Genomic DNA, 22,253 nt, shown 5'->3' with positions numbered 1-22,253 from the left:
GACCACTCTAACCGGTTGTTAGAACTCACTTCATGTAATTACATAATATCTACACTGTCTGTTCCACATAAGTTATGTATTTCCTCCTTACTGGCAGTTAGTGTACCACTGTAGGTATGTTTTTCATTGTCCTGCTCCTTGTTTTCTTTAGTATTCTATTCCATACGATTACGAAATCTGTATGTATCACTAGTTGGCTTAGGCATTTTGCTTCAAGCAGTACAACAATATGACATAAACATTAAATAAACAGTTATGAATGATTAGTCGTTTCGTTGGCCCCCGTTTTGTATCGCCAAATATATATGTATATACATACAATTTATGTATATTTATATAATGCATACTAACACGTATGTGTATGTATGTACCCTCAACTTTATATATATGTGTGTGTATACTGATATATGTTACACACTATAATTTAGGTACACTCTCTACGTATTTTATACATACATAATTAATATCTGGTATTAGTCTCATCAATACTAAATCTATTTAATGTGTATATAGTATTAAACATATTATATAATTTTATAAGCAATAAAAATATGAAATGTATATAATTTTTATTTTTTAATGTGTGCCACATTGAGCAACACAACAATATAACCATAATACTTTATAACATAAACACTAAATTCATGAACAACTAGACTTTAAATAAAATAAATCTAAGATATTACAATGGTGGTCATTCAATTAGAGAAACTGTAACTTGTAATCATCATAATGCAACATACAAATGTAAGTGTTATAACACCAGAATTATGAATGTCATAGAGATAGATATATCAAAAGTTATAACCACTGAAAAATTACACGTTAGAAAAATAAGAAAGGGCATCCAGGTACATAAAGTCAGAGTGAGGTGTTGGTGCCGGTATCTGCCATCATAGATTTCGACGTCTCGGCGGCCATGTTGTATGACTACGACCTTCAAAATTCCTCAATAATTCTTCAAAATTCCTCCAAATTCCTCGAAATTTCCATATTTCGAGAGAGAGATTTTCTTTATAAGGGAAAATTTCCCGTTTTATTACTCAAAAAAATCTGAAGGGGCCCAAATTCCTTGGAGAGGTGCAAAAATTCTCCACAAGCCCCATGTATTGTGTTTTGACTTGAATATTATCCCAGCGGTTGCAGGTATATAAGTGAGTCCCAGACGACAGGCTTTTTCTGAGAGCTTTGCAGTGCGAATCAGCCTCTCTGTACTAGGTTACCTGATATTTAGTTACTTTTTAATGTAGAACTCTATGGTAATTGTACCATTGACGGAGCAGAACCTGATGGCAGTGGCGACGACGGCCATGCATTTCCCGGTGGCATTGACGACAAATACGCAGCCTTGATGGATCGTGTAATATCGACATCGAGGACCCTGATTACAGCGACGTCGACATCAACGTAGATCCCATTGGTATTTTCGACGACAATCATGACGATATCTATGGAATGTGTACCATCGTCACCGATAACATTAAAGGTGTGGTTCCACCAGCAGCAGAGACTTTATTGCCTTCAGTGCTGTCTGCAGAGTAAACTTCAGTTGATGACTTTTTGACGTCGATGGAGACTTAAATGACTACATCACCCCTAGCATCAAATATGTCCGCTGAATGTGCATCGGCATCTTCCCAGCATCTGTGTGGTTACCTGACAAGATTTTCTCGAAAAACATTAATGCTCGCCGACCCGAATAAAGAAATTCTACTATTATATGCATCGTAAAATAATTTAACAGTGAGAAATGTCACAACGGTTTTTAGAAGAAATAATAATTTTAAAAATATAGGTATGTCATACGCTGCAAAGTGCTTCTCCCGTCTATCGGTCGAGACTATCATTGCAGAAGACCCGTGTTGGTGAAGCATTACGGAGTAAGGATGCATTCAGGAAAACAGAAAAAAAAATAGATATCCCTGTAACTTCTGTGAAAATATATTTATTTTCTCTAGAAATGCACAAAGGCATGAAAAACATTATGTACAAAAACCCATTGTACGTTTGGCGTTTCGCTGTTATAATAATCATGCATGGTTTACTAGTATTGACAATTTGAGACGAAATGCGAAACACTGCAATGTTGAAGTCCGTTTACCTACTGTTAACCAGCTAGTGTTTCAGTCAGCTTTGCAAGTTATGTTGAGACTCTTAAGCGCAATTCCTCTAACAGCAAAACCGATCCGCAGAAAATCTTCGATATCAACTCAACATGCAATACAACCTTACGATTGTTCACGGTACGTTCAGACAGAAAAAAAAAGAGTTCTACCTTGCTAATTCAGCATTCCGTGAAATATGTAAAAACATTTATTACCTGAACAGCTTTCATGCATCAAGAGATGTTTGTACCTTTCTAACTGATGCCAAGAAGGATATTGTTAATCAACACGAAGAAATATTGGAATACAATCGGTCAGTGAAGTATAATTATTGGCTTGAATGTACTTATCGTAAAACTGAGTCATTTCAAAAAGAGACATGCCAAATATCATTCTAGACCATGAGTACTGATGTTTACCCATCACACACCATAGACGTGTCTGTAAATTATGCTGTTGAAAAAATTTGCTGCGAAGAGGAGCGAAAAGGTAGTGAATGAACACTTAATAATGTTCATCGATTGCAACTGAAAACATTCAGACTATACTTACTAAAAAATATAATTTATTATTTTCTCGTATCCGTGTACTTGTAGTTGAGTTGAATTTTGTCATAAATTTAATTTGTAAAAAAGTTTTTTTTTGTTTATTTTTGAACTGACACTTTTGTTTTGGTAAATTGATGTGATATTTAATCTAAATTGATTTTTATATTGATGAACGATCCAACCAAGGATGGATATCGATCAAATAAATCATTTTTTAATTATCGATTTTTGTTAATTTGTTTAGAATATTCTTTAATTTCCAGGTTAATAATTACAAATTCCCAAGATGGTGGTTTAGAAGACTAATAAGATGGCGGAAGCCTCGTTATTAAATAAGGCTGCACTTAAGCGGGTAAAAATTAAATTAATAAAATGGGAGCACTCTGTAGCAGACGAAAACAAAATGCAGATATAAGATGGTGGCCATGAGCTGGCAAAAACAAGATTGTCGCCATGACGTCATACTGACTGACTTAATATATGCCCTGGTTATAGTGGTGGGAGGTCAGTCTGCCGGTGGCGTTCATGAAGGATCGGTCTACATATTTTACTCGAATAACCTCATCGGGTTTGAATCCAGTACTTTTATAAATTTTACTATCAAAATTCAATTATATGATTTTTTTATGAATTTTAATGATTTTCCAATTTTTTTACAACAATAATTAAGGGTTTTTAATATGGCAGCCATAAAGAAAAGTAGAAAGTTCTATAATTCAAGCTTCCGGCTTTTTGTAATTTAAAATTAATTGTAAATAAATATTTTTTATTTATTAAAAACATTTTTACTCTCGATGAGAATCGAAAAGAGGACCAAAATCGATTAAGTAACAAAACATTTGAAGTAAAAAAAATTTTCACATTTTTTGTAATATTTCGAAATTTTTTTAAAAAATTAAAGATTTTATGTATACTCTCAAGATCAAGGTCATGACCTCTGATAGGGTTACCAATAAATTGTTCCTCTTTTTCTAGGATTATTGCCCCTTTCGATGGGAAATTGTCCCTCTCCGAGGAACTCTCCAGCATTTTGAGGAATAAAAGAGATATTTTCCTTCAAAACAGGATTTTTTCTCTATAAATAGGAAAATTTGAGGTGTTTTAACTATTTTTTGAGGAAATTTGCAGGTTAGGCTATCCAAGATGGCCACAGTTAAGTCACAATACAAGATGGCGGACACCGGCAACGGCACCTCACTCCGACTCCATGTGCCCGGAGCCACTTTCCTATACTACTCCCGTTAAACTGATTTAAATTGCGTATATTGATACTTGAACCAAATAAAAATATTCAAAATTTTATTTCGACTACAAACTCGGGATTATTTTAGTACCTAAGTACGTATCTTTAACAAGACCTGTGGTTCCTGTGAGTCATTGACACATTCACAGTTCATTATGTAACATTGATAATTTCATGTAAAATAATCAATTATCATAGTCAATTACAATTTATAGTTCATAGATTATAAATATTTTTTAATAAATTAACTGTCATTTGACGTATGACATAGTTGAATACTTCGATAAAAGCATTCAACTGCTTACCTAAATAGCTGATGACAAAACTATTCATACTTCACTCCTAGATAAGATATTTTCAAATATCTGCCTTAATAACAAGTTACTTTTCTTCCAAGCTTAGCCTATTATGTATATATTTACAGAATCCCCACTATTTTCCATAGTTGATAAAATATATTATAGCGTCTTACAACATCACATTCATTAAAATACAGTTGTAGAAACTTTCCATTTCCACTTATTGATATATTTAAAAGTTCTGGTTACAATGTAAACTCCAAAGACATTATAAATTACTTGCATTTGCAAATAGTACATTCCGAAATTTTTAAAATGCTTACTGAAGTAACATGAAAATATTAAATTATAATTACTTTCATTATTAAATTTGCATAACCAGTTGATATGAATAATAACATAAAATATTAACTAGTTTTCCTCGTGGCTATGATCACACTCTAAACTTTCCTTAAATAACTAAATGTTATTTTATCTATTGTGAACAATTTTATTTAAAACTGATACTTCAAAATATGTAAATTTTGAATTAAAATTATAAATATAACACTAAAGACTTATTTTCGAACGTCCCTGTTTGATCTACCGAACAATGCTGTGTTTGAGTAAAGTGATATGGTCACTCAACCACTGCGGATCCACTCCAACTTGATGCTAAATGGCCAAATAATTTGGCCAAAATACTGCAACATTTAATGTTTTGACAGATTAAGATGATATTATTTATGTTTTGTTTAATATGTATTCTATGTCTGATATTTAATTTATTTTCAAAACGGTAATTATTTTTAAATGTATATCTATGAGAATGTTACTCTATGGACTGAACTGTACGTTTGAAATTGAACAATTACCGAGACCCCTCTAAGGAGGAATTGACATTAAAACGGTAAACGGTAAAGTTGACGCCGTTATTTTGTAATGGAAATTATTATTTTAGTATTTATGTATTTAAATTTTACGTGAAATTTTGTGTTCCGCGCTATTGCTGCGCGCGGATTTCACGAGTTTATTAGAAATTAATGTAACTGATCTAGGTTTTCGGCCAATTACGGCCCACCATTATAAATTAAGTCTAGCATTGTTAACTGGCTTAATTTGAGAAGGTTTAAGAGAATGTAATGGCCAGCTTAAGGTAGCACAGCTTCGTGACGTCGGCGAATTTAAATCCTGTGAAATAGCTGGAAAGCATTAGGCATCCTTTACCAAGGATGGTAATTATGTATCTTTAGGGTGTATAGATACTTAAGTAGGCTTTATCTACAAAGATAAAGATCCTAGGAGTGATAATTACGTGAGTAATAGAATTGCAAAAATCTGTCACCACAATTATATACAAATCGTCACGTACCTCCCGTAAAATCGTCACATCGCGGCCTAAACGAATTATAAACATTGAAATTTGAAGTTAACTAATATTGTCTACGAGGAACTGACATTTTTGATACAAATTGTTTTATTTTTACACACATCTAACGTAACTCAGATGCAGGGACCGGAAAGTTACTTTTAAAAAGTAACTCAGTTACAGTTAAAAATACTCCATTGGAAATGTAACCCTGTTACAACTACAAGTTACGCTACTGAAAAAGATCCAGTTACAGTTACAGTTCTGAGAAAAGTAACTGTAAGTTACTTTAACAGTTACTTTGTGAAAAACTAAAAATGTGATACGTAATATTGTTATAATTAAAAGCTAATAAAACATATTGTGTTTAGTAAATATATATGTTTATTTAAACTGAAAAAATTTAAATAGGTCTTAAATTACATTGAGTAATTAGTTCACACTACAAAATTGTTCGCAGAACCACACAACAAGCACTTCACAATAAGGTTATTTTTATCACTCGACCGAACTTCGAAAAAATTAGAATATGAAGGCCACGGCAACGAAAATTCTGGACTGCTTTCTCGGCTTCTCGCTTCATTAGATTGTCATTGCTTTCGCGCATCTGCACAGGTAGGTTAATTAATTAAACAGCACAGCAGTAAACCCGCATGTCGCAAATATTAAATAAATGGCAATCAAAACAAAATACGAGCGCCGGCTAGCCACACAGCAGTTTTACAAGTACAAGCAATACCATCGCAAATAATATGCTTGTCGGGATTTTCGTTCTGGGATTGAAAAAAATCAACAAATCGTTGTTCGTTCAATAATAAATACATTTAAAAAATGTAACGCAAGAAGTAACGACAATTATCGTTACTTTAAGGCAGATAAATGTAATTCAGTTACAGTTACAGTTACTGAAAACTTAATATATAGCGTTACCACGATCGTTACCATAAAAAGTAACTGTTACAAATAACGTCGTTACTAGTAGCGCGTTACTTCCAGTCCCTGCTCAGATGTCTGACGAGCGAAACTCTGAGCTCTACCGACCTAAATTGAACCTATCTAGCCGAGGTAAAAACAATTAAGAACCCTAATTCTACGAAATAAAACTGTGTAAAACATCGTCTAACCCGAATCAAAGACTTTTGCTTCATAATTAAATGTGCGCATCGTCACTCCTGACAGTTGGAAATATTATGTGTAATGCGATGCCAATGGACAGTTAGGGAATTTGAGCCCAATAAGTAAATAATAATAATAAGGGTAAATTTTGAAACATTTTCGTTTTAAATAAATAAGTATATATTTGATTTGTGTGTTGTATTTTTATGTTATTTATTTTATCATCTGTTCTAGTGTATATTTATGTCTATTTTTGTTAAGTCAATACCTAACTGTGGCTTAGATACTTCAAACACATGGCAACTGAGGGTCACACAAGCAAGATAGTTTTACATAGAGAAAGTAAGCCCAACGTAATTAAATTTGTCTCCACAGGAGGTGGGGCCATTCGTACAAAGCTATAGAAGGGTCCCCACACGAATGAATAGAAAGTTGTCACTTTCACTAAAACCTTCCTTCATTATGCTCATCTAACGCATGCAAGCATAATTAAACACAATGGCTACATTGCACCTCAGGAGGCAACTGTTTCCTTTAAAGTGGTGACAGTTAAATAATGGAAATTATGGGGAATCGTTAAACTTTAACAAGGCTAGTTCTGTAATGCCTAGCCATTTTACGAAAAATAATTCTACCTTCTTTATATAATCTATACGTTAATATATATTATAAAAAATATTTATGCTAATGTAGCACGGATGTTAAACACTTAACGGTTGGTGGGAATATGCTCGAGATGAGGGCCATGCAGCTAGACCCGCGCTAGTTCAGTGGATCACTGGGGAAAACCTCCCACCTCCCCCCGAAGTGAGTGCGACACACGTAACACCTGTCTCTCCCCCTACCCCTGACTCTATTTAGACCCTCCCTTAGTGGCACACTTTCTGTCAAATACACTCCCTCTCGCGAGTGTGGCCGCCTCTCTGTCTGGAGGATTCTGCAGGTTCCCAGAGCACCATCGCGTGAAGTGGCGTGACGTGTCGTAAATAGGATGCCAATGTTCTCGCAGCTTAGAGTGTTCAGTTGAGAGACTTTGATGACCTGACACGTTGGAGGGCTACGAGACCCTTTCATAGCGGGACCCAACAGTTATTAAAGGTGGGATCGGCCTATGGCGAGAGAGACACCGGCGAATCCTGAAGCAATACAAAATGAAGTGAAGGGGTGAGTGACCTCTGGTGAGCGATAAATGGCGACGCAGTGTGTTGGGACCGTGGTAAAAGAGGAACGGTAAAGAGAACCACTTTCGAGCCGAGTTGCAGTGGAGAGAGTTAAAAAGTGGACCTAATAGAGTATGTGATTAATATTTGGGGACAGTTATTTAGATTGTTATAATTTATTAAATTGTTTGTAGTTATTATTTAATAATAGATATTAAATCGTGGTCCAATCTTTAACATCGTAACAATATACTTTTATAAACCATACATACATGCTGTTTTTATTAATGATTCTGTTACATTATACTTAAGTAAAATATTTAACAATTTGGAAATTTACTTAAATATGTCAAATTAAAATCTATGTATCTAAATGAAGGTGCAGATTCTTTTTAATTATTAGAAATTATTTCGATAATCCCGTACTTATATCAGAAATTAATGTATAGGTTATACACATGGCAACGGTTATAAAAATATATTCATAATAGTTGAAGACTTGTTTGAAATGTAAATATGTGATCATAAAGTAAGCACATATTAGTGTTCTAAATGCAAGGGTGTATTATGTTGACAGACTGACCGGCCAGACGTGTACAGCCTCCACGTGACCTCGCACATCCAGTTCCGCTACGCCAGCACCATCGTGAGCAGCCGAGTGGCCAATGTGGCCGCCGCTGCCCGGGAGGTGGTGTTCAGTGTGGTGCTGCCCGAGACCGCCTTCATCTCGGGCTTCCTCATGTGAGTGCTGCTGCTCTTCCGCACGCTTCCTTCTCGTTTCAACTGAAACTAACACTGCAATCTCATACTTTATATGAGTTATTAGAATATAACAAATACAATACAGTAAGTATTTACCCATTTTCAACTAAACTAATTTAAATAAGACGGTTCTGTGCCTGGTTCCGGTACGAGAATTATAATTGTCAACAGTCCTTTTGGTTTGTGACTTCGCGGCCGCCATTTTTAACTTTGAAATGGACTAAAATATTCACCAAAATTGACACAAGAATAAACAAAACGATATAAAACTTTCCGTTTTGAGGAAAAATTTGTCATTAAAACAATCAACAAATTTTAAGTAGTATATTCCTCAAACGTTAAAAGCTTTAAATAAATATAGGTACATGAAGCTGTTTAATTTCCACATTCCGGCTTCTATAAATCCACGGAAGTAAAACTTTAACTTTGACCTTGACCCCATCCACCATTTTGAACAACCTTGACCCCGGATAACCTTCTGATCGCCATTTAAAATTATATAAATTTCCACGATTTATAATTCCCTCATCTGGGATTCAAGAACAATATACTTTCGTGGATGAATCAATGACACCATTTTGAAACTCTTTGAATTTTGATCAAAAATGATTATAATTAAAAGCTAAGGAAATTTATTATAAAAACTTTATAAAAAATAACACCAACGTCGTTAGGTCTGCAGTTATAGATTCCAACCCAGAGAGGGCAATTTTAAATAATCCTTCCTTCATACAGACTAAGAGCACATTTACACCACTAAAGAAATAGACACAATAAATTGTCAGGTGCATTATTTATTTTAAAAACAACCGTTTTAGAAAAATATTTTTAAAGTGGTTATACTTTGGCCATTTTATTATGTATTAAGAAAGTATTTGACTATAACATTCTTTTTCCCACTACTTAGTCTGTGTACAGATTGTACCAAGAGGGGTATGGATAGAGAGAAAAATAATTATTTAAAAAAGATACATGAGAGTATTTTTGCTATGTTTTTGGGCTTTATTGGCATAAATTAGAATCACGGAATTTATTATGCTTCTCACTGTTAATTTAATTCAATATTTTTCTGTAGATACCATTATATAATTTATTATTATCCGCTAGTATGTATACTCCTGAACAACCAACAAAGAGCTGAACATGCGAGAATCATGGAGTGCCCAAATGAATTCCTGCCACTTTCAATGTTTGGCACTGAAATTATTGTCATTGCAAATGCTTACTTAAGCAGGAATCGCACAATCTTAAATTTTAATGGCAAATTATAGGGAACTAGCTGCAATACCCGGCGTTGCCCGGGCTGAACACTGAATGTAGTTAGTAATTGTCTTCTTAATTTGAATGTCAAGTGTGAAAATTAATTTATTTCACTTTCAGATCCCGACAGACGTTGTTCTGCCAGTTTATAGTTATTTACCTGGTCTGTATGTAATTTATATTTTATAAAGCAATATAGAAAAAAGCTGAAAAATAAGAGATTACTAATATTGAAAAGATTCCATTATCTAGCTAATGCTCGGCCTGCATTGTAATGCCTCATTCAGTTTTGTTTTGTAATATGTTTGAAGTAGTTACACATATATACAAATCATCTATCCATCACTCCAAATATATTTATCTCTATCTACATCTATATACATCTATGTAAGTAGTATAGGAATGTATGTCCTAAAACAGGATGCAGGTAGTGGATTGTGATTGTCGGTCCGCCATCTTGGATTGTGACGTCACGGCGGCCATCTTGGATTGTGACGTCACGGCGGCCATCTTGGATGGTCGTGACCTTGACCTTTGACCTTGACCTTGACCCCGGCGGCCATTTTGGATCCGCCATCTTGGATCCGCCATTTTGGATGACGTCATTGTGTGTTCTCGAAAATTCCGGCGATGTGTTTTCCGCCATTTTGGATGACGTCACCGTTGCAATTTCCGTTACGGTCGCCATCTTTAACTTTTTTATTTATTATCCGATTTTAATGAATTTTTTTTTAAAAATTATAAAAAAATTCATGTAATAAAATTTTAATAAAATATTTAAAAATCATACATTAACGACACGGAGGTCGGAGTCCTCGGTTCGAACCCGACGAGGTCAAAAAAAATTAAAAATGGCGGCCGATCCTTCCCTCACAGTGGACGCAGGTAGACTGACCCCCACCACTGGTACCAATGCATATATATCGTCACCTAGTATGACGTCATGTCCGCCATCTTGTCTTCGTTGCTGGAGACCACCATCTTGTTTTCGTCGGCGAGAGTGCGCTGACGCTATGTTAGTTTAGTTCTTATCCGCTAGAGTGCAGTAATCATTTATTACTGTGACACCCACCATCTTGAAATTTGCCCGTCATCTTGGAAATCCGTAATTATTTAGCTAGGAATTCGGGAAAAGTTCCAAAATTCATTAAATAAATCACTCATTAATTTACATATTGATTCGATCGATTCCCGTCCACGGATCGATACCCGAACGATGCAATAATGTTTAATTTTATGTAAAAAATAATAATTGCAATAAACCATGTTCTAAATTCATTAAATAAATTTGTAATACATATAATAATTGATTGGATCGACTTAGGTCCTTGGTTCGATCCTTGGCCGATACCAAACAACTTTAATACTTTAAAAAAGTACCACAATAGTGTCAGGTTTGAGAAAAAAAAAAACACCGCAAGTTCCTTTAAAAAAACTTTTATTACATACATACTACACTACTACAAGTACAAAAAAAAATACACAGACAAATTACTAAAGTTATGCGGATTTCTCGATTCAACAGTCTTCTTGTTGTATGGTACTACAAATGTGTATTACATAATCCCGTAATTTCAAGTTTTTGATCTTCTCACAGTACGTGCAGTCGGGTGATGGAACACCGCTGGATGCTCCTTCCTTCATCAATGCCACTGGAACTGTTGACAACCATTGTAACACTGCTGACATGTTAACTTCTGAAGCCTTTGAGGTCTGCTCTGCGGAAGATGTTGCACACGTCGAAATCTCCTGCTGTGCTGAGAGAGTAATTGTAGCTGTAGACGTCGTTGTCATCGTGCTCTGCACTGATGATGGTAGACCTTCGATCCAGGTTGGTATATATAGTGGTAATGATGCCATCGAGTTCTCAAGAATAGCTAGATACCGGTCTATTATGTTATACAAGTCTAACTATCCGATCCGTTCATTACCGCAGCCAGAGACGGACTGAAGTCCATATCACCAGGGTCTCACTTATATAGACTCATCAGTCGGTACAACACATGAGTCAAAACAAGAACCATGTTCATTATACTCACACTTAACTTTCTCGGAGCATTTTTTATAATGAAGATGTAAGCTATCAAGACGTGAAATTAGTTTTTTGCACTTATTGCACTGAAATTGTATTCTTTTAACATTATTAGAACAACTGCTTCTTTCATGTCTGCGAGCATTTGAGGTGATAGTAAATGATGCGTCACAGTATTTGCACTGACGCAATGTATGCTCTTCATTAGTTGAAGAATCCATTGCTGACGATGAAACTTCGGATGATGGTGGTATCACATCTGTTGAAATCTCCTCCAATGTTGACACCGTCGTTGCCAACGGGATCTGCACCTTCTCCATCGTAGCTGTCGTCAAGGTCCCCGTAGACTATGGTACAACCTCCGAGTTCGACGTTAAAGACGGTAAAGATGCCATCGAGGTCTCAAGAATAGCTAATTGACACGACTTATGCACCAGAAGAAACAAACTAGGTGATCCTTACACCGCCGACGTCAGTAACAAACTGAGCGTCCTGCTGTCTAGGACTCGCTTATATACATGCACCGTATGGAATAATACGTTAATCAAATCAAGAACCATTTACAATAATACTAGAGTCAAATCTACAAATTAAAAAAGAGGATCATTTGATCGAAAAAAATTCGATCTCTCCAATATACGCCAGGCTCCAAGAGCTACAATTCACGTCATCAGATCCATCTACATTTTGCTCCTATGCATCAATTGACCATTAGCTGCAAGTGATCCAACAGCTCCATCAGCTTCAACACGTAATGTACGCAATGTACGCGCAATACATGCAATTTACACGCAATAAATGTAATGATTACACAGTACACACAGGAAACGGAACGTACACACAGTACACACACACACACAGGAAACGGAACGTACGCACAGTCCACACAGGAAACGGAATGTACACACAGTACACACAGAAAACGGAACGGACACACAGTACACACAGAAAACGGAACATACACACAGTACACACAGGAAACTAAACGGACACACAGTACACACAGGAAACGGAACGTACACACAGTACACACAGGAAACTAAACGTACACACAGTACACACACACAGGAAACGGAACGTACACACAGTACACACAGGAAACGGAACATACACACAGTACACACAGGAAACGGAACGTACACACAGTACACACAGGAAACGGAACGTACACACAGTACACACAGGAAACGGAATATACACACAGTACACACAGGAAACGGAACGTACACACAGTACACACAGGAAACGGAACGTACACACAGTACACACAGGAAACTGAACGTACACACAGTACACACAGAAAACGGTACGTACACACAGTACGCACAGAAACGGAACGTATACACAGTACACACAGGAAACGGAACGTACACACAGTACACACAGGAAACGTAATGATCGCACACATACAGTAGCGGAAACACACAGAGGCTTAGTTGGAAATCAGAATACAAGAAATAAAAACATTAAATTTTTTACTTTCAATATTTTATTACTTCTCAACATTACACAAATACAAGTAAAAGAAGCCATTATTGTATGTAGCCAGCTTTCCTCAGTTCTTTGAGTATGAAGGATATTTCTTTGATGCACGGATAGTTTCCTGCACAAAGCGAGCCATGTAGAAGTCTTAGCCGGTCAACCAATATGTTTGGATCTTTCCATGATGTGTAATCAATCTTTTCTACCACCATCTTACTTGCTTGTTTATTATAAACACTTTTAATATCACAATCGTCCCAGTGATCATAATAAGCATTATCAGATTTATTTATTATAACACGACGTTTCCATCGTTTCGGTCTCAGGACATCGCCACATTCTTCGATCTTGTCAGCTCTAGGTGCTTCATCACAGTCTATGCCTTTGTCAACAGCCTCAGAGTCACTGTAACAATCACTGTAGAAGACATCCTCTTAACCCAGATTACCGTATGAATTCGCTATCGATGATGTCGAAGTGTCTTCATAGTCTTCATGCTTCCTTTTTAGGAGTCCATCATTTTTACAAAGAATGGGGGATCTACTGAATATAGGCTTGAATGTATTCTCACTTTTCACGGTGTTGATACTTCCATTAGTTTCAGTCTTCCCGAAGCCATTAGCATCCTTCAATTTATGTTCTTCCTCACGATCGGGTGAGCTAATACCATCACGCTCAGGACAAGGAAAATTATTGTCATAATGCAGATCACTCTTCTTTAGTCTAGTGGATCCATCGGTGTCCTCTATGCCGTAAGTAGTCTTGACTTTACATGTTCTACCATGTCTTTTTAAGCTGTCAATTCGTGTTAACAACCTGCTACATCGATTACAGCTTAACATGTTGCGTAGTGGGTTTCTAGCACAATCATTCTTCTCATGACGTCTAGCATTCCTTCTCATGACAAAATCCTTGCCACAGTATCTACAGCAGCTTCCTTCCGATTCAGCTATAGATAACAAACCACGATCCATGGTAGCTTCTGTGACTAATGTTAGATACAAACTGTCAGTTTTCTCCAATTGGAACCATTTCTTAAATAGTGTTTTTGAAATATTTCATCAGCGAGAGTTAAGTTATCTAATGCAAAGCAAATTGATGCAAGTAGTTCTGGCTGTCGTCAACAGATGACGCCACGTGTTGCTTGCAGGTAAATAATATATATTTCATTAATGTGGGATGCGGAACGCTCACTATCGATCGCAAAGGGAGGTTGGCTTCGATAGTATCCAAGGAGAAAAAAGTTCGTCCTTCCTGCTAGTGCTTCTCAGATTTCTCACGGTCCGCCATCTTGGATTACGACGTCACGGCGGCCATCTTGTATGGGTGTGACCTTGAACTTTGACCGAAACCGCAGGAATGATCGCAAGCACACGGATTAACCATCAAAATATTGATAAGAATAATCAGAAGCACCCAGAGAAAACCATCAAAATATTGTCAAGAATAATCAGGAGCACACGGAGAAAACTACCATAATACTGTCAAGAATAAACGGGAGCACACGGAGAAATCCACCATAATATTGATAAGAATAATCAGGAGCACACGGAGAAAACCACCGCAAGTTTTCTTTGATATCATAAAATTTCAGGAAAAAAATAATAAAAAATAAAAATAAATTAATAAAAAATTTAAAAAAAATAAAATTAAAAAATACATAAATATATTCTGCTAGCTTGTAAACTTCTCATTGTTGAACAAAGATAGAGTTCTAGTACAAGCCAGAATTTTATGTATTTTTTAATTTTATTTTTTTTTAATTTTTTATTAATTTATTTTTATTTTTTATTATTTTTTTCCTGAAATTTTATGATATCAAAGAAAACTTGCGGTGGTTTTCTCCGTGTGCTCCTGATTATTCTTATCAATATTATGGTGGATTTCTCCGTGTACTCCCGTTTATTCTTGACAGTATTATGGTAGTTTTCTCCGTGTGCTCCTGATTATTCTTGACAATATTTTGATGGTTTTCTCTGGGTGCTTCTGATTATTCTTATCAATATTTTGATGGTTAATCCGTGTGCTTGCGATCATTCCTGCGGTTTCGGTCAAAGTTCAAGGTCACACCCATACAAGATGGCCGCCGTGACGTCGTAATCCAAGATGGCGGACCGTGAGAAATCTGAGAAGCACTAGCAGGAAGGACGAACTTTTTTCTCCTTGGATACTATCGAAGCCAACCTCCCTTTGCGATCGATAGTGAGCGTTCCGCATCCCACATTAATGAAATATATATTATTTACCTGCAAGCAACACGTGGCGTCATCTGTTGACGACAGCCAGAACTACTTGCATCAATTTGCTTTGCATTAGATAACTTAACTCTCGCTGATGAAATATTTCAAAAACTCTATTTAAGAAATGGTTCCAATTGGAGAAAACTGACAGTTTGTATCTAACATTAGTCACAGAAGCTACCATGGATCGTGGTTTGTTATCTATAGCTGAATCGGAAGGAAGCTGCTGTAGATACTGTGGCAAGGATTTTGTCATGAGAAGGAATGCTAGACGTCATGAGAAGAATGATTGTGCTAGAAACCCACTACGCAACATGTTAAGCTGTAATCGATGTAGCAGGTTGTTAACACGAATTGACAGCTTAAAAAGACATGGTAGAACATGTAAAGTCAAGACTACTTACGGCATAGAGGACACCGATGGATCCACTAGACTAAAGAAGAGTGATCTGCATTATGACAATAATTTTCCTTGTCCTGAGCGTGATGGTATTAGCTCACCCGATCGTGAGGAAGAACATAAATTGAAGGATGCTAATGGCTTCGGGAAGACTGAAACTAATGGAAGTATCAACACCGTGAAAAGTGAGAATACATTCAAGCCTATATTCAGTAGATCCCACATTCTTTGTAAAAATGATGGACTCCTAAAAAGGAAGCATGAAGACTATGAAGACACTTCGACATCATCGATAGCGAATTCATACGGTAATCTGGGTGAAGAGGATGTCTTCTACAGTGATTGTTACAGTGACTCTGAGGCTGTTGACAAAGGCATAGACTGTGATGAAGCACCTAGAGCTGACAAGATCGAAGAATGTGGCGATGTCCTGAGACCGAAACGATGGAAACGTCGTGTTATAATAAATAAATCTGATAATGCTTATTATGATCACTGGGACGATTGTGATATTAAAAGTATTTATAATAAACAAGCAAGTAAGATGGTGGTAGAAAAGATTGATTACACATCATGGAAAGATCCAAACATATTGGTTGACCGGCTAAGACTTCTACATGGCTCGCTTTGTGCAGGAAACTATCCGTGCATCAAAGAAATATCCTTCATACTCAAAGAACTGAGGAAAGCTGGCTACATACAATAATGGCTTCTTTTACTTGTATTTGTGTAATGTTGAGAAGTAATAAAATATTGAAAGTAAAAAATTTAATGTTTTTATTTCTTGTATTCTGATTTCCAACTAAGCCTCTGTGTGTTTCCGCTACTGTATGTGTGCGATCATTACGTTTCCTGTGTGTACTGTGTGTACGTTCCGTTTCCTGTGTGTACTGTGTGTACGTTCCGTTTCTGTGTGTACTGTGTGTACGTACCGTTTTCTGTGTGTACTGTGTGTACGTTCAGTTTCCTGTGTGTACTGTGTGTACGTTCCGTTTCCTGTGTGTACTGTGTGTACGTTTCGTTTCCTGTGTGTACTGTGTGTATGTTCCGTTTCCTGTGTGTACTGTGTGTACGTTCCGTTTCCTGTGTGTACTGTGTGTACGTTCCGTTTCCTGTGTGTACTGTGTGTATGTTCCGTTTCCTGTGTGTACTGTGTGTACGTTCCGTTTCCTGTGTGTGTGTACTGTGTGTACGTTTAGTTTCCTGTGTGTACTGTGTGTACGTTCCGTTTCCTGTGTGTACTGTGTGTCCGTTTAGTTTCCTGTGTGTACTGTGTGTATGTTCCGTTTTCTGTGTGTACTGTGTGTCCGTTCCGTTTTCTGTGTGTACTGTGTGTACATTCCGTTTCCTGTGTGTACTGTGCGTACGTTCCGTTTCCTGTGTGTGTGTGTGTACTGTGTGTACGTTCCGTTTCCTGTGTGTACTGTGTAATCATTACATTTATTGCGTGTAAATTGCATGTATTGCGCGTACATTGCGTACATTACGTGTTGAAGCTGATGGAGCTGTTGGATCACTTGCAGCTAATGGTCAATTGATGCATAGGAGCAAAATGTAGATGGATCTGATGACGTGAATTGTAGCTCTTGGAGCCTGGCGTATATTGGAGAGATCGAATTTTTTTCGATCAAATGATCCTCTTTTTTAATTTGTAGATTTGACTCTAGTATTATTGTAAATGGTTCTTGATTTGATTAACGTATTATTCCATACGGTGCATGTATATAAGCGAGTCCTAGACAGCAGGACGCTCAGTTTGTTACTGACGTCGGCGGTGTAAGGATCACCTAGTTTGTTTCTTCTGGTGCATAAGTCGTGTCAATTAGCTGTTCTTGAGACCTCGATGGCATCTTTACCGTCTTTAACGTCGAACTCGGAGGTTGTACCATCGTCTACGGGGACCTTGACGACAGCTACGATGGAGAAGGTGCAGATCCCGTTGGCAACGACGGTGTCAACATTGGAGGAGATTTCAACAGATGTGATACCACCATCATCCGAAGTTTCATCGTCAGCAATGGATTCTTCAACTAATGAAGAGCATACATTGCGTCAGTGCAAATACTGTGACGCATCATTTACTATCACCTCAAATGCTCGCAGACATGAAAGAAGCAGTTGTTCTAATAATGTTAAAAGAATACAATTTCAGTGCAATAAGTGCAAAAAACTAATTTCACGTCTTGATAGCTTACATCTTCATTATAAAAAATTCTCCGAGAAAGTTAAGTGTGAGTATAATGAACATGGTTCTTGTTTTGACTCATGTGTTGTACCGACTGATGAGTCTATATAAGTGAGACCCTGGTGATATGGACTTCAGTCCGTCTCTGGCTGCGGTAATGAACGGATCGGATAGTTAGACTTGTATAACATAATAGACCGGTATCTAGCTATTCTTGAGAACTCGATGGCATCATTACCACTATATATACCAACCTGGATCGAAGGTCTACCATCATCAGTGCAGAGCACGATGACAACGACGTCTACAGCTACACCTACTCTCTCAGCACAGCAGGAGATTTCGACGCGTGCAACATCTTCCGCAGAGCAGACCTCAAAGGCTTCAGAAGTTAACATGTCAGCAGTGTTACAATGGTTGTCAACAGTTCCAGTGGCATTGATGAAGGAAGGAGCATCCAGCGGTGTTCCATCACCCGACTGCACGTACTGTGAGAAGATCAAAAACTTGAAATTACGGGATTATGTAATACACATTTGTAGTACCATACAACAAGAAGACTGTTGAATCGAGAAATCCGCATAACTTTAGTAATTTGTCTGTGTATTTTTTTTTGTACTTGTAGTAGTATAGTATGTATGTAATAAAAGTTTTTTTAAAGGAACTTGCGGTGTTTTTTTTTTCTCAAACCTGACACTATTGTGGTACTTTTTTAAAGTATTAAAGTTGTTTGGTATCGGCCAAGGATCGAACCAAGGACCTAAGTCGATCCAATCAATCATTATATGTATTACAAATTTATTTAATGAATTTAGAACATGGTTTATTGCAATTATTATTTTTTACATAAAATTAAACATTATTGCATCGTTCGGGTATCGATCCGTGGACGGGAATCGATCGAATCAATATGTAAATTAATGAGTGATTTATTTAATGAATTTTGGAACTTTTCCCGAATTCCTAGCTAAATAATTACGGATTTCCAAGATGACGGGCAAATTTCAAGATGGTGGGTGTCACAGTAATAAATGATTACTGCACTCTAGCGGATAAGAACTAAACTAACATAGCGTCAGCGCACTCTCGCCGACGAAAACAAGATGGTGGTCTCCAGCAACGAAGACAAGATGGCGGACATGACGTCATACTAGGTGACGATATATATGCATTGGTACCAGTGGTGGGGGTCAGTCTACCTGCGTCCACTGTGAGGGAAGGATCGGCCGCCATTTTTAATTTTTTTTGACCTTGTCGGGTTCGTACCGAGGACTCCGACCTCCGTGTCGTTAATGTATGATTTTTAAATATTTTATTAAAATTTTATTACATGAATCTTTTTATAATTTTTAAAAAAAAATTCGTTTAAATCGGATAGTAAATAAAAAAGTTAAAGATGGCGACCGTAACGAAAATTGCAACGGTGACGTCATCATTCAAAATGGCGGAAAACACATCACCGGAATTTTCGAGAACACACAATGACGTCATCCAAAATGGCGAATCCAAGATGGCCGCCGTGATCTACTTGTCCCGTTACATTATGTCCCGTTACACTGTGTCCCGTTACGCGGTGTCCCGTTACGCTTATCCAAGATGGCCGCCGTGACGTCACAATCCAAGATGGCCGCCGTGACGTCACAATCCAAGATGGCCGCCGTGACGTCACAATCCAAGATGGCCGCCGTGACGTCACAATCCAAGATGGCGGACCGACAATCACAATCCACTACCTGCATCCTGTTTCAGGACATACATTCCTATACTACTTATGTATCTCTCTATCTCTATTTATCTCTTTATCCTACAAATATTATAAACGCGAAAGTTTGTAAATATGGATGGATTTTTGTTACTCTTTCACGTAAAACTACTGAATGGATTTGAATGAAATTTGGCCTACAGCTAACTTATAACCTGAATTAACACATAGGCCCCATATTAATATGAAATTCCATCCCTAAGGGAGTGAAAAAGTGATAATTTAATTTTAAAACAGAAAAACTCATAGGTCATAGACATACAAATAGTGAGTGAATATCATTTCTCTATGTCTGACACACGATCATGCACATAGTAAGGTCTAGCAAATTTATATTTTTCTCCTTGGTGAGACCAGTCCGCTTAGTGGAACTCGCAGCGGCTAGCAAAATAAAGGCGCTAATATCAGTTTTGTTCTTAACTCCGTCAATAGATAGAGTTACCTTGAATTTTAAACGCACCATCGTTTGATGCGTATGTTCATGTCTTTAGTTTTCGTTTGTTTTTGCCGTTTGCATTCCTATACCATTCATCCGATTGCGATGAAATTTTGGTGAGTTGTTATTCGCATGTCCATGAAGGTTATTGAGACGGTATAACTATTTTTCAATAGTTGGTGCACGAATCGTGTCAAAAAATGTGTTTATTTCATTTTATATAGCGGCACTTAGTCTGTTTTTGTTGTATAAGTGCGCACGAATGACACAATTTATTTAAATATAAAAGAGAGACAGAGATAGAGTGATATATATATATATATATATATATATATAGTGAGATAGAGACGGAGAGATAAGTTGAGATGGAGCGAGATATAGAGAATGAAATTGGTTAGATAAAGAGATATTCCTATAGTTGTATAGAGTTATATACAGTCTTATATATAGAAGATATAGAGATAGTGGGAAGTATATATGTTTGGCGAGAAGCATATTTATCGGAAAGGACGCACATTTGGTCAAAATTTAAGTTGGTACAATCTCTCAGATTGACTGTGTCCCATAATTTGGATATGATACTACCGTCTTTCCTAAGCACATTAACGAAAAGGCCGTACATTTTTACAAACATTCAACTCAGTAGTATGCGATCTTCAATTTTCCGGTAGGATATAATGCCTTCATCTGTCACTGGCTCCAACAGTCATTAGCTCCATCACTCATTGGCTTCAAATGACATTGGCTCCAACAGTCATTGGCTCCAACGGTAATTTGCTCTAACACAACATTCATTGGCTCCAACACAACATGCATTGGCTGCATTGCTGGTATATGAGGAACTTAAGCATCTTTTAGGACTTTCTACAATATTTTATTAAATAAGAGTTCTTTAACCAAGGATCGAAGCAAGGACATTAATCCATCGATTTAAATCAGTAAATTAATGAGTGATTCTTTTAAGAATTTTCAACTTTTTCCTTTATTTCTAAGTTAGTTATTAAGAATATACACTTTGGTGGTCCTATTGGCTTATAGGAGACTGCTATATGAGAAACTTAAGCTTCTTTTAGCACTTTATATCATATTATTTGATATAAATATTTTTACATAAATTTAAATATTTTTTCATCAGGTATCGAACATTTAATTTCATGTGGGGAAATGGGGCTCACTTGAGGGGTAATGGGAACCACAACTGAGCCCCATAACCCCTTGACGCCATATCATGTTTAACATAACAAAAAATAGTTACCTACTAAGAAAGACGGTTTTTCTTACACACGTGCCTGTTTTTAAAAGAAAATAGATAGTAACCAATTAAAAACTGAAACATTTCGCTCAGTAAAATGAGACTTACCTTCAAAGAGAAGAAGAACTTCAACTAGAAGAAATATGCACGATTTACAAAAATCATCACAGACAGACGCGTACGTACAGCTTGGCAGCCATCTTTCCACTATAGAATAAACACTACAGTCGCTAGGTGGCAGCACTATACGGAGCGGAAAATTGCCAGTAGTTTCTCTTACAAAGACGTGTGCCAATTATTGAGATTTTATAGAATGGACTGGGTTATCGCTTTGTATCACTTTATTCGTTCAGTAATCAACATTTCGTCACCTTACGCCATTGATAGTTATTCTACCAGTGAGGAAGAAAGAAACGAAAACGAAAAAACAAAATAACAAAACAATTGCATAGTGAATAGTGTTGCCACAGGGCATAACATAAGGGTCAAACAATCGATATATAATAATGGTAATAATAATATAGAGTGCAAGAGTTCAATGTCTCAATACTCTCCCTCATTGAAGAGTGCACTTTAGTCGTCATCACTTTAGTCCAATTCCATCCATGTGGTTTGATAGCTTC

General features: G+C 36.7%; 1 protein-coding gene across 4 annotated transcripts in view; it reads left to right on the top strand.

Annotated features, from left to right (window-relative positions):
• The window catches only part of LOC134531614 (inter-alpha-trypsin inhibitor heavy chain H3-like), a 166,130-nt gene that overhangs the window by 40,123 nt on the left and 103,754 nt on the right, over positions 1-22,253 (top strand). For all 4 annotated transcript variants that reach the window (XM_063367369.1, XM_063367368.1, XM_063367367.1 and 1 more), the window contains exon 2: positions 8,397-8,560. In XM_063367369.1, coding sequence (XP_063223439.1) covers positions 8,397-8,560 — 164 coding nt within the window. The remainder of the gene's footprint in view (positions 1-8,396; positions 8,561-22,253) is intronic.

The sequence above is a fragment of the Bacillus rossius genome, chromosome 5 (genome assembly GCF_032445375.1).
Source record: "Bacillus rossius redtenbacheri isolate Brsri chromosome 5, Brsri_v3, whole genome shotgun sequence".
NCBI classification, from domain to species: Eukaryota; Metazoa; Arthropoda; class Insecta; order Phasmatodea; family Bacillidae; genus Bacillus; species Bacillus rossius.
The sequence above is the reverse complement of the archived record's forward strand: the minus strand, read 5'-3'. Positions and strand labels throughout refer to the sequence as shown.